The sequence below is a fragment of the Rhinopithecus roxellana genome, chromosome 12, assembly GCF_007565055.1.
Source record: "Rhinopithecus roxellana isolate Shanxi Qingling chromosome 12, ASM756505v1, whole genome shotgun sequence".
Taxonomy (NCBI): domain Eukaryota; kingdom Metazoa; phylum Chordata; class Mammalia; order Primates; family Cercopithecidae; genus Rhinopithecus; species Rhinopithecus roxellana.
Genome location: NC_044560.1, coordinates 84508678 through 84526750, shown reverse-complemented (window position 1 = coordinate 84526750; position 18073 = coordinate 84508678). Strand labels below are relative to the sequence as shown.

The 18073-nt window shown below is 42.8% G+C and overlaps 1 protein-coding gene across 1 annotated transcript in view; it reads left to right on the top strand.

Annotated features, from left to right (window-relative positions):
* Positions 1–18073, top strand: part of CSMD2 (CUB and Sushi multiple domains 2) — a 654766-nt gene that overhangs the window by 603909 nt on the left and 32784 nt on the right. The window contains exons 53-55 of the mRNA XM_030943020.1: positions 809–1062; positions 8615–8788; positions 10159–10347. Coding sequence (XP_030798880.1) covers positions 809–1062; positions 8615–8788; positions 10159–10347 — 617 coding nt within the window. The remainder of the gene's footprint in view (positions 1–808; positions 1063–8614; positions 8789–10158; positions 10348–18073) is intronic.

The following is an 18073-nucleotide window of genomic DNA, read 5'->3' as shown; positions in this document are numbered from 1 at the left end:
ATATAATAAAAAGAACTCATCTAGGTGCTACTCAAGGAGAAGGAAAGAAAGATGAATTTAGCCAAACCATCTGTTTGTACATAGTTGTTTCAACACAGCCGGGTTTTGATTGCCTTAATGTAGACAATGGTGCCCTCCATGCAGTAGATGCTCAGTGAAAAACAAGATGCCTGGGCTGGGTGTGGTGGCTCATGTCTTTAATCCCAGCACTTTGGAAGACCGAGGCGGGTGGATCACTTGAGGCCAGGAGTTTGAGACCATCCTGGCCATCACGGTGAAACCCCGTTTCTACTAAAAATACAAAAACTGCTAGGTGTGGTGGTGCATGCCTGTAGTCCCAGCTACTCGGGAGGCTAAGGCAGGAGAATCCCTTGAACCTAGGAGGTGGAGGTTGCAGTGAGCCAAGATCGAGCCACTGCACTCTAGCCTAGGAGACAGAGTAAGACCCTGTCTCAAAAAGAAACAAAAAAAAAAAAAGATGCTCTTGAGTTTGGGTTTTTGGAGGGGGGTTGTTTGTTTTTTACAGAAGGCTGTTTTGTATCTGGTTAGTAAGAAAAAGAGGGGGATGATCCTGGGGGCAGGGAGGTAACAGTGATCATTTTGCACACACCTGTGTAGACACAGAAACTGAAGCTCAGAAGTGAGTGGCCATTTGGGATACAACCTTGGGATTTGGGGTGTCAAGTCCTCAACACTATTTTTGTCATGTTGAGGGTTCCTGAAGTCACCCCTAGATTGCTACTCTCAGGGAGAGGTGGGAAAAGTGATGAGTTATGGGATACTTGGTCCTTTCCCCACCCTCCCTGTCTCTTGCCACCCAGACCAAGCTTCACTTCATTTTCTATAAGCTTCTCTTTGATGTACTCTCTTCCCCATCCCTCACCAAAGCTGGACACTGTGGGACTCCTGAGCCCATCGTCAACGGACACATCAATGGGGAGAACTACAGCTACCGGGGCAGTGTGGTGTACCAGTGCAATGCTGGCTTCCGCCTGATCGGCATGTCTGTGCGCATCTGCCAGCAGGATCATCACTGGTCGGGCAAGACCCCTTTCTGTGTGCGTAAGTATGTCATCCACTCTCCCTAGTCACGGGGCTCAGATTCAACATGGACTTTCTCCCTCTCTCTTAATTAGATTAGCTAGAGGGTTTTTTAATATATATATATATATTATTGCTAACTTTTTTTTTCAAAACTGAAATCATTGTTGATCTAATGTTTTCCATTCTTTGCGTGATTAATCACTGTTTTCACCTTTATTATTTCCTTCCTTGTGATTTCTTTTGGTTTTACATTTTTGTTCATTTTCTAGCTTTTGAGTGGGAATTTAATTCATTTAGTTTCATTCTTTCATTTCTATTGAGTTTTATTGCTATAAGTGCTTAAGATTATGAAATTTTCTCTCATCACTGCTTTAATTGTATCCTATAGAGTCTAATAATAAATGTTTATTATTTATTAGAAATTCTATAATTTTGGTATTGATTTCCCCTTTTACATAGAAAATTTTTAATAGAAGGATTTGTTTCTAGGTGGAAGGCCCTTTTTGTTTTCATTATGTTATTCATTTCTAATGTTATTGCATTGTATATAATATTTCTACTTCACAGAATTTACTGAAGCTTTCTTTGTGAAAGCTTACTAACCTAATAGTTGGTCAATTGTTATGAATGTCCAATATGCACTTGAGAAGAAAGGATATTAAGATGTCATGTTTTATTTATATATTCATGAGATATATCTGATTGATTATGTTGTCTATGTCCTCTACATTCTTACTTTTCACCTACTCAATCTGTTTCATTCTGAGAGATGTGGTTAAAGTTTTATATTATTAGTGTGTTTCTATTTTTCCTTGCACTTCCTGTAGTTTCTGTCCTATAAAGATGGTTGCTGTGTTATTTGGTGCATACTCATAACTAGTATCTCCATTGCACATTGTGGTTTTAGCCTTTAAAGATGACTTTTTTGTCACTTTTAATATTTTTTAGCTTGAATTGTACTTTGCTTGATATTAGGCTTACAATCCCTGCTTTAATTCCTTTGCCTGATACACTTTTGACCATTTATTTTAGCCTTCTGATTCTCTTAGGTGTGATTCTTGTATGCAGCATAAATTGCCTTATGAGCTAACTTAACCATCTTTTTCTTTTAGTTGGTTACTTAAAGTCATTCACATATATTAATATGACTGACATGTTTGGTCTTAATTTTGCCATCTCCCATTTTCCCCACTTCTCCACCCCTGGTAACCACCATTCTACTCTCTGTTTCTATGTATTTGACTTTTGGAATTATAATATTAGTTTGATTCTACTTTTCTTGTGGGTTATTTGGTGATTTTTTGAGGTTCCTGATTATTTTTCCCTATATCCTAAAGTCTAATATTTTTCCTAGGACATGCTTCAGAGTTAATTATTCCAAGACAATTTCCCCAGGTATTCTGTGGGTCTTTGACTATATAGATTCAGGTCTTTCTTTATTTCCAAAGACTTTTCTTGGATTATGGTTTTAAACACTGATATTGCTTTGTTTCCCACTGTTTTTCTTTCTTCTTCATCAGCTCTGATTATGTGTATGTTGAATCTTCTTTGCCTATCTTCTCTCTCAGCCTCTCTCTCATTATTTTCACCTCTTTATCTCATTTTAATTCCCTTGGTTTTTGCCCGACTTTCTTCAGTAACTCTGATTAAATTATCATTTGAGAATATTCTTTCTTGGACCTCTTATAATTTAGTCTTCATTTCTCAGATGGTTTTGTCTTTTTCTTCTATCTGTTTAAAGCATACCATCAGTTATCTTTTATTTTCTTCCACTGTTTGTCCATTTGTGCTTGTTAGTTTTTGATTTTCTGATTTTCATAGTGTTTTTAAAAATATCTCCAGATGCTTATTTGAGAATATTTAGTTCAGTTTAGAATGCTGCTACAGTTTTCTTATGCTTCACATGTTTTGTTTTTGGTGAGGAGGTTTTCATCAGATGAAATGCTTGAATTCTTTCCTATTTGTTTCTTAAAGTAGCTTCCTCTACATTTAGGTTGATGTTTTCTATGCATTTTATGGCTTTAGTGTGGTTTAGTAGTACCCTCTTCTGTCAGTGTTACAAAGTCTTTCTCTCTGATCATTTTTACTTCTTTATCTCATTTTGATTCTCTTGGATATTTGCCTTTTTTTGTTTGTTTGTTTGTTTTAATATAAGGCTTTGTGTGTGGTAAGGAAGAGGTTATGTGTCCTTCCTTTTTGTTTGAGTGTTTTTCTTTTGTCTTGCAGAACCCCGGGTTTTCCCATCATTGCTTCTTATTCCCTTTATCACTCAGAGGATGTCACTTTCTTTTCTTCCAGAAGCAATGGGGGAGAATCACACACACTTTTATGTCCCTTTTCTGTGGTTATACATTGACATACAAAGATTTGTTTTCTATATATTCATACATGAGATGGACTTTCTCCTTCTGGAGGTGATTTTAGATCAGCGTTAAGCCCTTCACCTGCTCCTCTCTTCTCTTTCTCATCCAGTCTTGCTCTCCACAAAAGCTTGCGACAGAACCATGAGAAGTAACTCTGCCTGGGCTTAGTGTGTATTTCTCTACTTACACGTAATTTAAAGTTTGTAGCACTCTCTGGCTTCTAGTTAGGCTGCAGGCCTGGGTTTTCTATTATTTGTTCTTCTGGTTAATCTGCATTTTTTTGATTTAGGCAGCCATCGTTATGCTCAGCTCCCTGGAAGTAATTTGGAAAATTCTTCACTTTTTGAATTTCCCTAAAGTGAGCCTTACTGTAAACCACAAGTTTTCCTTCTTAATTTTTGTAAGGCAGGTTTTTAATTTTAATTCTTCTTCTTTTGGCTTTTTATATATGGGATAGGGCCATAAAATAATGAGAACTTCTCAAAAAACAGTGCATGAAATTAGTCTTAATAACTTCTTAAGGTTTACAGAAAGCAAGACCCAAGCCAGATGTCGTAGCTTGTGCTTGTGGTCCCAGCTATTCAGGAGGCTGAGGTTGGAGGATCAGTTGAGCCCGGTAATTTGAAACAAGCCTGGGCAACATAATGAGACCCCATCTCAAAAATAATAAAAAATAGGCCAGGCGCAGTGGCTTACGCCTGTAATCCCAGTACTTTGGGAGACCAACGTGGGCAGATCACAAGGTCAGGAGATCGAGACCATCCTGGCTAACACAGTGAAACCCCGTCTCTATTAAAAAAAAATACAAAAAAATTAGCTGGGCGTGGTGGTAGGCACCTGTAGTCCCAGCTGCTTGAGAGGCTGAGGCAGCAGAATGGCATGAACCCAGGAGGCGGAGCTTGCAGTGAGCCGAGATAGCGCCACTGCACTCCAGCCTGGGCAACAGAGCAAGACTCCGTCTCAAAAATAAATAAATAAATAATATAAAAAATAAAGATCCATCTATATTCAGTCACTCTTTCAGATGTGTCTAAATAAAACATATTTAGTTTCACCCAGAAGAAGAACATGCAGATGCCCTCAGCAAATTGGTGTACAATGTATACAGAGAGATTTAGGTAATAAATAATAGACTGTCGGGGTCTGGATGGAAAATGTCTGCCTGGCCTAAAGACATTGAATGTTAGATTGGACCATATTCAAAGGCAGTGAGTGAAGTAGTTAGGCACTCAGGTGTGGACCCAGATTGCCTAGGTTTACATCTCAGCTCTACCACCGGCTCTCCTGTGGCTATGTAATGCTAGGTAGGTCGGTGTACCTCACTAGGTCTCAGTCTTGTCACCTGTAAAAAGCAGGCACCTCAAAGACTACTGGGAGCATTAAATAAATTAATACACATAAGATAGTTAGACCGGTGCCTGATCCAGATGTTAAGCAGCAGTTGCTGCTGCTGCTGTTGTGTGATGATGATGATGATGATGATGATGATGATGATGATGATGATAGTGGTGGTAGTAATGCTGCCACCATCACGTCACAGAATCCAGGATCTCTTGCACTAAGCCCCATTCTCTCTTGGAGCACAGAGGTTTGGGAATTATCTGAAGGAGGAAAGCAAGAATAAAAGAACAAATATTTGTAAGTGTTTATTCTGCGCTAGGCACTGTGTTAGCTGCCAGTACCTATAAAGTCAAGGTTTCCAATGTCAACCAGACTCTCAAAACTTTCCAGCTGTTCTCTTCATTTCCTCAGTCAGCTCCCTTGTCCTTTCTCCACACAGCTGTTTCACAATTCTGCCTCCTTTCTGAAGACCTATATTCCATCCCCCCTACCTACATTCTCAGCAAATAACTAAGTTAAATAGTTAAGATGGCCTGAAACCAGAGAAGCGGGGTTCAAAACTCAGATGAGCCATTTAGAAACTGTGACCCTTGAACAAATCTCTTGAGTCCTCTGAAATTCTGTTTTCTGTGGGTATAATGGTGGTGCCTACCTCATAGGGTTGTGCGGATTAAGTGAGACAGTGACTGCAAGCCCCAACAATTACTAGCTAATCATATAATATCACTTTCTATTCTGCAGAGATGATAGAAGCCATCAGACAATAGCTTCTCCTACTTTTAGCTTCCCCACCCACACATCTACTGTGTGTATACATCCATCCCTGCCCCTTCTCTCTCACCTTAGTAGAAGAGTCTCTCTCCCAGCCCACAGCTAATCCCTCCATCAGTCTCTGAATCTTCTCCCCTCCTGCCCCGCTTACTGAACTTAGTCTATTCTTTCTTTTTTGTTTTGTTTTGTTTTGTTTTGTTTTGTTTTTGAGACAGAGTCTTGCTCTGTCGCCCAGCCTGGAGTGCAGCAGCACTATCTCGGCTCACTGCAACCTCTGCATCCCGGGTTCATGCCATTTTCCTGCCTCAGCCTCCCGAGTAACTGGAACTATAGGTGCTCACCCCCACGCCCGGCTAATTTTTTGTATTTTTAGTAGAGACGGGGTTTCACCGTGTTAGCCAGGATGGTCTCAATCTCCTGACCTCGTGATCTGCCTGCCTCGGCCTCCCAAAGTGCTGGGATTACAGGCATGAGCCACCGCGCCCAGCAGAGCTTAGTCTATTCTTAATCCTCTCCTGTGTTACCATGGACCTTTCCTTTCTGTTTCCCTCAGCTTCTAAGACCATATTCAATAAAGATTTTCTTTTTTTTTTTTTTTTTTTTTTTTTTTTTTTTTGAGACGGAGTCTCGCTCTGTCGCCCGGGCTGGAGTGCAGTGGCCGGATCTCAGCTCACTGCAAGCTCCGCCTCCCGGGTTACGCCATTCTCCTGCCTCAGCCTCCCAGGTAGCTGGGACTACAGGCGCTCGCCACCTCGCCCGGCTAGTTTTTTGTATTTTTTAGTAGAGACGGGGTTTCACCATGTTAGCCAGGATGGTCTCGATCTCCTGACCTCGTGATCCGCCCGTCTCGGCCTCCCAAAGTGCTGGGATTACAGGCTTGAGCCACCGCGCCCGGCCAAGATTTTCTTAGCATCTACTACGTGCCAGACCCTGTGTTAGGTGTTGAGGATTAACATGAATTGAATGTGTCATGCATCATCTCTGCCCTTAAGAAACTAGGTCAAATTGTCCTGAAATGTGCTCAAAAGCCTATTAAGTGCTCAAGCCTCATCAGGACCTCTACTTTCTTCCTAATGATGCCTTATTCTTCTGCTCATGGCAGCCTGTATTAGTTCAGGGTCCTCCAGAGAAACAAAACCAATAGGAGGTGTGTCTAGAGAGAGAGTGTGATTTATTTTAAGGAATTGGCTCACACAGTTGTGGAGGCTGGAAAGTCCAAAATCACCAGCATAGGCTGGCAGGCTGGAGACCCAGGAAAGAATCACAGAGGCCAGGCGCGGTGGCTCAAGCCTGTAATCCCAGCACTTTGGGAGGCCGAGACGGGCGGATCACGAGGTCAGGAGATCGAGACCATCCTGGCTAACACGGTGAAACCCCGTCTCTACTAAAAAATACAAAAACTAGCCGGGCGAGGTGGCGGGCGCCTATAGTCCCAGCTACTCGGGAGGCTGAGGCAGGAGAATGGCGTAAACCTGGGAGGCGGAGCTTGCAGTGAGCTGAGATCCGGCCACTGCACTCCAGTCCGGGCGACAGAGCGAGACTCCGCCTCAAAAAAAAAGAAAAAAAAAGAATCACAGTTCAAGTCTGAAGGCAGGCTGCTAACCGAATTCCCTCTTCCAGGGATGGCAGGGTGCCTTTTCTCTTGAGGCCTTCAACTGCTTGGATGAGGCCCACCCACAGTATGGAGGTCCTCATAATCTATTTCACTCAAAGCCTCCTGATTGAAATGTTATCACCTCTAAAACATACCTTCACAGAAACATCTAGAATAATGTGAACTAACATTTGGCCATATGTCACATGGCCATGCTGCTTGAGAGAGTTGCCTCCACTAATTGCCTCCACCTCTCCCCTCTCATTAGCAGCAAAGGCCACTTCTCCGCTCTATCCAGAAAGAAACTCCATCCCAGTCAACAGGACCTCTGGTCCTATGCCATGTTCTAGAATGCTCAGAGCCTCTGTTACCCAAGAGCTGCAGAGCAGGAATCTGAGTTAAGGGATATCTGCAGGAACAATGTCCTAGGCAGAGAAGAGAGCAAGTGCAAAGGCCCTGGGGCAGGAACTTGCTTTGTATATTCATGAAACCTCCAAGAGGCCAGTGCAGCCGAGTGGAGCGAACTGTACCACTGGGAGGAAGGGGGAATCTGAGGGATACGGGGATAAGCATGGTGACCTGCGAATACCACATCCCTCTTCTCTTCCCTGCTCATGTCTAAGCAAAATGTTAAACAAAACAGAGTGGCAGGTGGAGGCCCAAATATTACGTCGCTCACTAATAAAGGCTAAGTTGGAAAATGGAGCTGAATGCGAGAGTCATATGGAGGCTGCTATATGAACCCAGAATGAGATGGATTCATCCACCCACAGAGGTAACACTGCAGTGGGGCGTGCAGCCCTGCAATGTTGGGGATAACCTGCCTCCTCAACAGCTGAGAGCAGCCGAGAACATTGCTCCCTGCAGATAACTAGGTCCCTAGAAGAATAAGGGATGCTGAGTCAAACATACCAGCTCATTTTTCCCAAGTTGCACAGATCAAAGTGCACTGACTGAACTCCCTTCCCATGGAAGGAATGGGAGGTAGTGGGTTCTCTCCAAACAGCAGCTCTGTTTCCCCAGTTTACCTGGGCCATTGGTATAGCAGGGTGACTGAACTCTGCAACAGGCTTGGTTAGTATTCACTCTGGTTCTACAAGATTGCCTCAGGAATGAGGATGGGCCTAAATCAGCTGATGGTTGGCCATCAGTATACTCAGCAATTAAGAATGAATCTAGGGGGCCAAGGGCATCAGAGGCAAGGAAAATAAGATAGCACTGACCACTCAGACCACAGAGAACCACAGTCCAGGTCTAACACCCTATGGGAAGTCATAGAATGATTGATCTCAAGTTGTCCAAGCCACAGACATATCTTCAAGGAGGACAGAATGTTCCCCTGACAATTTCAGTTTATAAAGGTTTTACAGCAAAAGAGAGTGAAGTTAGACTTAGGGCTGAACTTCACTGATGTGCGTAAGAGATGCCAGGTGAGAGGTGGATAAATTTTGAGGGATGTGGAATAGTAGGAGGGCTTACCTATCTTCTGTTTTGGTTGCAGCAATTACCTGTGGACACCCAGGCAACCCTGTCAACGGCCTCACTCAGGGCAACCAGTTTAACCTCAATGATGTGGTCAAGTTTGTTTGCAACCCTGGGTATATGGCTGAAGGGGCTGCTCGGTCCCAATGCCTGGCCAGCGGGCAATGGAGTGACGTGCTGCCCACCTGCAGAAGTGAGTCACCCTTTCTCGCCCACTCCGCTCCCCACCATCTCTGCCATATGTGGTTCTGTAGCTCAGAAAAAGAAGCCAGTGAATTCATTCTGGCATCATGCTGACCCAGATAGGGAAGATGGAGCAGAGAAGGGTCATAAATGAGGACTTTCTCAACCCTTAGATAGAGCCACATAAAATTTCATCGTCATGGATTATATAAGGAAAGCAAAACTTCGTTTTATCTTTCAGGTCTTCTTCTGTACATTTTCATTGAACAAATAATGTATCCTTATCATATAAAGCCCCATTACTTTTTAACAGAGGTTTATTTTTCTCACATAAACAGGAAATCTAGAAGTACTATTATTTCTATGCTGCTCCATGAGATCGGGAGCAATATCTTGGTCTTTCCTTGTGGTTGCAAAATGGCTGCTGCGGCTCCCTTGGAACCACACTTAAGAGATCCCCATTCTTGATGAAAAAGCAGAGGGTTAAAAAGGAGAGCCTAAGAGTTGAGATAAAGGGGGTGAGGGCTGGGGGAAAATACACAGAGAGGAAGCCAAAGACTCAAAAAGCAGACAGAATAGAGAATGTCCTGGCTCCATTTGCAGTATTTAGGAAATAGCTTCTAACATTTTTAGAGGCTTTTGACAGCAGTGAAGCCTCAGAGAGGTTCATCAAAAGTAAAAATCCTTAAAGGCTTATCAAAGATTTTTTTTAAATACCTTCCTGCCCACTTCATATGATGAGTTTGAGACTCAGGTAAGATAATGGATTTGAAGATGTTTAGAAAGAAAAGTATAGTCATGGGTTATGAATAATATTGTCATTTTTCTAAAATCTTATCCTGATTTTGAGTTAAACTGCTTTGGAAACACTTTTAAGATTTTAAAGTCAAATATATCCCCCAGGATATTAATGTGTCCCTGAAATACTCATAAAAGTGATTAAAACCATTTTCAAAAGAGCCCAATGCTGTTCAAGTCAGTTCAAATGCATCAGTTTTACAATTGACAAGCTTTGCTGTGGGAGGCACATTGTGCTAGGATCAGACACATGGAGACTAGACATTCATGCCCTCAGGGGACTCGTGTTCAAACAAGTCACAGCACAGGCTGGTAAAGTCAGCAATAGCGAGTCGTGCAAGGGAGTACCAGAAAGGGAGTAATCAGTCTGGGAAGAGGTGGGAAGGGTTCTCTAAGGAGGTGATGTCTCGCTGGACATGGAAGGATGACTCTTCTGACCAGGTAACCAAGCTGAGGGGAGAAGTCCAGCAGCCTCAGGACCGGCTCACGCTTCAGAAAGGGTCTGCTTCATTGCCTAGTTTTGCTCTAAATATTTTGCTATACTGGGAATCCATGCGTGTTTGGACTTCTGTTCAATTGCAGTCATCAACTGTACAGATCCTGGACACCAAGAAAACAGTGTTCGTCAGGTCCACGCCAGCGGCCCACACAGGTTCAGCTTTGGCACCACTGTGTCTTACCAGTGCAACCACGGCTTCTACGTCCTGGGCACCCCAGTGCTCAGCTGCCAGGGAGATGGCACATGGGACCGTCCCCGCCCCCAGTGTCTCTGTAAGTAGATGTCACCTGCTCAAAATGACTGATGGGGTGGCCCATGTCAAAGAACAGTCCTGCCCTCTGTGCATGTGCGTGTGTGTGTGTGTGCGCGCACATGTATGTGTTGCCTTACGGTGACAGTCACTCTGGCTATTCCTGGGATTTCAGATTCCTTCTTGAGCCCATGTTGGGTGACTTGCCATACCAATTTTTGTGTTCTCACTTTCCTAGCTAGAGGCCTGGTCCCTTTCCTCTCTAGAGTTACCACCCTCTTCAGCTTACAGAGTTCCCTTTTCTCAGAACTGGCTGCCTAGCGGGACACCGTCTCCCAGCTTTACCCCTTCCTTGCCCTTACAGAAAGACAGCACATGAACCCCTTCCCTTTAAAGGACTGAAGGAGAAAAGTCCCAGACTCTGGAGGCAGACCAACTTGGACTGGAATTCTGGCTTTGCTACTGAACAAGTAGTATGGTTTGGGGAAAAGTTCACTAACCTCTCAGAACCTCAGTTTCTTTATCTATAAAAATTATGCCAGTACCTATTCCATAGAGTTATTAGAGGATTAAAGAAAAAAATCTATGAAAAGTGCCAGGATAGTATCTGGTACATAGTAGCTACTCAATAAACCATGACCACATTAATTATTGTTAGGAAAAGATATGAGAACAGCATGTTTTTTCAAAGGGGTTGGGGAGGTGCTCAGAATCCTGATGTATTAGTCTGTTCTCCCACTGCTATAAAGAACTGCCCAAGACTGGGTAATTTATAAAGGAAAGAAGTTTAATTGACTCACAGTTCCACAGGCCAGGAAACTTACAATCATGGTGGAAGGAGAAGCAAACATGTTCTTCTTCACATGGTGGCAGGAGAGAAAAGAATGGACCAAGCTGGGGAAAAGCCCCTTATAAAACCATCAGATCTTGTGAGAACTCACTCACTATCACGAACAGCATGAAGGTAACTGCCCCCATGATTCAATTACCTCCCACTGGGTCTCTCCCACAACACGAGGAGATTATGGGAACTATAATTCAAGATGTGGTTTGGGTGGGGACACAGCCAGACCATATCACCTGACATCTGGTCCCTGGCCTTACACGTCCTTATGAGAAGACAACCCCTTGGTTTCCTGCTCTCCCCTCTGGTTCCTAAAGGTGAATCCACACAGATTTCTCTCTCCCCCATCTTCCAAGAAGCAGAGAGGTGAAGATGCACTCAAGAGGGAGTACTAGATATGCAGTTAAGGCCATTCAGCAGAGTCCACCTACCTTTGGCAGATGATACACATTTTGTAGGCCCTCCAGTCTGGGCGACTGCATTTTTTATGCCCTAATGCCTGTAGGTCTAACAGGAGCCTAGTATAGCTGCTCACTGCTTGTCGTTTCCTTGCTTGAGAACTCTGGCCTGGCCATCCAATCCCATTTATGACCAGCAAATTGTTTGGGGTCAGAAATGGACACCATCTGTGTACGGTGGTGCCAGCTGAGATTAAGAGCGCCTAGTGGGCTCAAATTGTTTTTTCTTCTGGTAAAATGCAACTTTTATCATAATAAAGTGACCATGTCCATATTAACTTTTTGTCCCAATGCTTGTTTTCTCTGAAGTTAATTCAGTCACATATTCAGGCTCCTCTTCTAACTCTGTTTCTCTTGCTGCTCTAATTCTAGTTCTCTTGTTGCTGCTTCAGGGGAGGAGTGAGCTCCTCCATTGAAGTCTTGAACCCATCAAAGTCATGCATGAGGACTCGAATCAGCTTACTCCAAACTCCTTTCAATGTTGCTGTTGATATAACTAATAGTTATATATATTAATATACAGGCATACATTGGAGATATTGCAGGTTCAGTCCCAGACCACTGCAATAAAGCAAATATCCCAATAAAATGAGTCACACACATTTTTCAGTTTTCCAGTATAGTCTAAGTGTGCAATAGCATCATATCAAAAATATATGCATACCTTAATGAAAACTACTCTATTGCTAAAATATACTAACCATCATCTGAGCCCTCAGCAAGTCATACTCTTTGCTGGTGGAGGACTTTGCCTCGATGTTGATGACTGCAGACTGATCAGGATGGTGAAGACTGGTGTGGCTGTGGCAATTTCTTGAAATAAGACAACAGTGAAGTCTGCCACATGGACTGACTCTTCCTTTCATGAAAGGTTTCTCTGTAGCATATGCTGCTGTTTGATAGCATTTTATCTACACAGTATAACGCCTTTCAAAATTGCAGTCAGTCTTCTCAAATCCTGCTGCCACTTTATCAACTAACTTCATGTGAAGTTCTAAATCCTTTGTTGTTGTTTCAACAATGTTCACGGCATTTTCACCAAAAATAGTTTTCTGATTCTTCTTAGGAAACCACTTTCTTTGCTCATCCACAAGAAGCAGCTTCTCATCTGTTTGAGTTTGATCATGAGATTTAAATAATTCAGTCACACCTTCAGGTTCCACTTCTAATTCTAGTTCTCTTGCTACTTTTACCACATCTGCAGTGACCTCCTCCACTGAAGTCTTGAACCCCTCCAAGTCATGTGTGAGGGTTGGAATCAGCTTTTTCCAAACTCCTGTTAATGTTGATATTTGGACCTCCTCCTATGAATCACAAATCTTCTTAATGGCATCTAGAATGGTTAATCTTTTCCAGAAAGTTTTCAATATACTTGGCCCAGATCCATCAGAGGAATATACTATCCATGGAAGTTACAGCCTTATGAAATGTGTCTCTTACATAATAAGACTTGAAAGTCAAAATTATTTCCTGATCCATGGGCTGCAGAATGGATGTTGTGTTAGCAGGCATGAAAACAACATTCAATTCCTGTACATCTCCAGTTCTGATGTACAGGAGCTCTCCATCAGAGCTCTTGGGTGACCAGGTGCATTGTCAATGAACGGTATTATTTTGAAAGGAATCTCTTTTTTCTGAGCAATAGGTCTCAACAGGGGGCTTAAAATGTTCAGTAAACCATGCTATAAACAGATGTGCTGTCATCCAGGCTTTGTTCTTCCATTTATAGAGCACAAGCAGAGTAGATTTAGAATAATTCTTAAGGGCCCTAGGATTTTCAGAATGGTAAATAAGCATTGACTTCCACTTAAAATCACCAGTCACAGTCATCCCTAACAAGAGAGTCATTCAGTCTTTTGAAACTTCGAAGCCAGGCACTGACTTCTCTCTAGCTATGAAAGTCCTAGATGGCATCTTCTTCAAACAGAAGGCTGTCAGTGGCTCATGCTTGTAATCCCAGCACTTTGGGAGGCTGAGGCAGATAGATCATGAGATCAGGAGATTCAGACCACCCCGGCCAACATGGTGAAACCCTGTCTCTACTAAAATACAAAAAAACTAGCCAGGCGTGGTGGTGTGCACCTGTAGTCCCAGCTACTTGGGAGGCTGAGGTAGGGGAATTGCTTGAACCCAGGAGGCAGAGGAGGTTGCAGTGAGCCAAGATGGTGCCACTGCACTCCAGCCTGGTGACAGAGCAAGACTCTGTCTCAAAAAAAAAAAAAAAAAGGCTGTTTTTTCTACCTTTAAAATCTGTTGTTTAGTGTAGCCACCTTCATCAATTAGCTTAGTTAGATCTTCTGTGGAACTTGCCAAAGCTTCCACATCAGCACTTGCTGCTTTACCTTGCACTTTTATGTTGTAGAAATGGCCTCTTTCCTTAAACCTCATAAGCCAACCTCTGCTTGCTTTGCACTTTTCTTCTGCAGCTTCCTCAACTCTCTCAGCCATCATAGAATTGAAGAGGGTTAGGGCCTTGCTCTGAATTAGGTTTTGGCTTAAGGGAATGTTGTGGCTGGTTTGAAGCCAAGGACAACGCTAAACATCCTACAATGCACAGGACAGCCCCCTACAATAAAGACTTACTCAAACTGTCTCCATATCAGCAATAAGGCTGTTTCATTTTCTTATTCATGTATTCACAGGAGCAGCCCGTCTAATTTCCTTCAGGAACTTTTCCTTTGCATTCACAATTTGGCTAATGGTTTGGCTCAAGAGGCTTAGCTTTAGGGCTGTCTCGGCTTTCGACATGCCTTCCTCACTAAGCTTTTAATCATTCCTAGCTTTTGATTTAAAGTGAGAGACGCAACTCTTCATTTCATTTGAACACTTATAGGACATCATAGGGCTATTAATTGGCCTAATTTTGATATTGATGGGTCTCAGGGAATAGGGGCACTCAAGGAGAGGGAGATAGACAAGGAATGGCCAGTCGGTGTAGCAGTCAGAACACACACAACATTTATTGATGAAGTTCTCCTTTTTATGTGTGCATGGTTCATGGCACCCCAAAACGATTGCAATAGTGACATCAAAGATCACTGATCACAGATCACCATAACAGATGTAACAATAATGAAAACCTTTGAAATATGGTGAGAATTACCAAAAGGTGACGCAGAGACATGAAGTGAGCATGTATTGTTGGAAAAATGGTGCTGTTAGTCTTGCTCAACACAGGGTTACCAAAAACCTTTCATTTGTTAAAAAAACACAACATCTGTAAAGCACACTAAAGCAAGGCACAATAAAACTAGGTGTACCTGGCCGGGCGCGGTGGCTCACGCCTATAATCCCAGCACTTTGGGAGGCCAAGGCAGGCGGATCACGGGGTCAGGAGATCGAGACCATCCTGGCGAACACTGTGAAACCCCATCTCTACTAAAAATACAAACAATTAGCTGGGCGTGGTGGCGGGCGCCTGTAGTCCCAGCTTCTCGAGAGGCTGAGGCAGGAGAATGGCGTGAACCTGGGAGGCGACGGAGCTTGCAGAGAGCAGAGATCACGCCACTGCACTCCAGCCTGGGAGACAGAGCGAGACTCCGTCTCAAAAAAATAAACTAGGTGTACCTGTAACTTATAACTGGCTTCCTTCTTTTAGTATTGGCATGATTTTTTAATCATTTTATTTTTAACTGCTCTCCATGTAAAAAGCAGGTAATTGTGATTTTTAAATCCTATCTGACAATTTTTTCTTTCAGGTGGAAGATTTAATCCATTTGCATTTTTTCTTTCTTTTTCTTAGTGAAATATAATTCACACACCATAAATTCATTCTTTTAATGTGTACAATTCAGTGATTTTAGTGTATTCACAAAGTTGTACAAGCATCATGACTGTCTAATTCTAGAACACTTTCATCATTCTCAAGCAGCCCTTAAAAGTCACTCCCTATTGCCCACCCCCACCCCAGCTCCTGGCAACCTCTAATGTACTTTTCTGTCTCTATGGATTCACCTATTCTGGACATTTCATATAAATGGAATTATATGTGTGTTTTTTGTGTCTGGCTACTTCCACTTAACATAACATTTTCAAAGTTCATCCATGTTTTAGCATACATCAATACTTTATTCCTTTTGGCCAAATAGTGTTTCATGATATGAATATACCATATCTTGTTTATCCATTCGACAATTGATAGATGAATTGGGACTATTATGAACATTTCCACTTTGGGACTATTACGTTTCCATTTTTTAGCTATTATGTTATGCTTCTTTGAACATTTGTGTATAAGTTTTTGTGTGAACACGTGCTGTCAATTCCCTTGGGCATATACCTTGGAGGGAAATTGCCAAGTCATGTAGGAACTCTATGTTTAACTTTTTGAGGAACTGCCTAACTGTTTTCTAAAGTGGTTGCACCATTTTCCATTTCTACCAGCAGTGTGTGAGGATTACAATTTCTCCATATTCTTTCCTATGCTTGTTATTGTTCATCATTTTTATTATAACCATCCTAGTGGATGTGAAGTGCTATCTCATTGTAGTTTACATTTGCATTTCTCTAATGACAAATGGTGTTAAGCATCTTTTTATGGGTTTACTGTGTAACAAATCATAGTGACTTAATGCAACAGCCATTTTCTTGCTTATGATTGGCAGTTCTGGCAGGATTTAGTGGAGACAGCTCATCTCTGCTCCACATGTTATTGGCTGTTGTGGCTCAGGTGGGCCTGGAAGATTCGAGATGGCCTCACTCACATCGTGGCGCTGGCTGTCAGCTGGGGCATTGTGATTGTTCTCCACATGGTCTCTCCCCTCATTTGAGTTCTTGTCATTTGGTAGTCTCTGCCAAACTTCCTTACATGGTGGCATAGTACTCCAAACAATGAAGGTAGAAGCTGCCAAGCCTCTTAGGATGTAACTTGGCTCAATATCACTTCCACCATGTTTTGTTATTCAAAGCAAGTCACAAGGCCAGCCTGATTCAAGGGGAGGGGAAAGGGGAAACAGGCTCTACTCCTTGATGGGAGGAATTGTTAGTAGCAGCAGTCTGCAGATAATCTACCATAAGCATTTAGAACAATGTTTGACCCATATCAAGACCACACTGAGAAGTGAAGATACCTATTCTTACCATCCCAGTGCCAACCAAAATTCATCATCAGGGTCAGCACTGGCAAAACCCAGGTTTTACCACTTGGTCACCTGTTGTGGTCTGCCTCCATGCTATGCCCTGTGTCCTTTCTGGGTACCATGTCTACAGGGATCTCCTACCAGACTCCAAGATTTAGTCCAAGTCATTATCATCTCTCCTTGAACTACTGCAACAGCTCCCTCTTTCTTGTACCACCTGGTCCTTTCTCTACACAGTAGCCAGTATAATCTTGTTAAAATGTAAATCAGATCATATAACTCCAGTGGCTTCCCAAGATGCTCATAATAAAATCCAAATTTCATGCCATGATCTGGCTCGTAGTGACTTCTCCACCTTTGTCTTCTTCCATTCTGTCCTGGCTCATTCCAGTCCAGCATCCCTGGCTTCCTTGCTGTCTCTCAAACACGGCAAACTCACTCTGGCCTTTGGCCCTTTATACCTGATGTTCCATCCCCCACAATACTCTTCTCTGAGATTTTGTATGGCTGGCTTCTTCACATCGTTCAAGTCACTTCTCAAAGTCACTTGATCTTCCCTGATGACCCTGTTCAAAAATAGCACCTTCATCTCATCCCAGAACACCTTTTCCTGACACAGCTTTACTTTTATTCATAGCACCCCCCGGAATTACCTACTCATTTTCTTACTTGTAATCTCTCTTCCGCATGAGAATATGAGCGCAGACTTTGTTCTCACAAACATGCGGAGTGCCTAGCACATGACAGGCACTCAATAAATTTGTGTTGAGTAAATGGGAGAATCTTAGGATCAACTTGCGACAAAATCAGTGGGAAAGCCAACCTCAGTGATGTTGAAAGCATTGCCCTGCCCTCGCGTGGACATCTCAGTTCTGGTGTTCTAATCTTGTCACTTCTTTTCAGAGTTATACTTCAGTACTTTAGTAAAGGGAACTTGCATACTGTAGGGCACAGGTTGGGGTCAACTGATGAGGCAATTGTACGATGTAGCTGGAAAAGGACTATAATTGGCTCCTGTTCTGAAATCTGGGGCCAATGAATACAGTCCAAGGGTGACAGAGCTCCCATTTTTGTCTTGTGTATACTCTGTGTACCACCTTCCTGCCCAGAGACATCTTGAGTGTGAGGAAATAGGGAGAGGTAAGCACAAGAGACAAGAAAGAAAAAAAATCTAATGTTATTGTGTATCTGCTACATGCTAAACAGGTATTATTCCTCATTTCATAGATATGGAAACTGTCCACTGAAGTAGATGGGCATTGTCTGCCAATGCCAGGTGGGTGTGTCACCAGGAAGTTTGCTTCAACAGATACCCTTGGGTTTCTCTTCTTCCCTGCCTCCTGCTTCAAGAAGCCTGGCATGGATTAT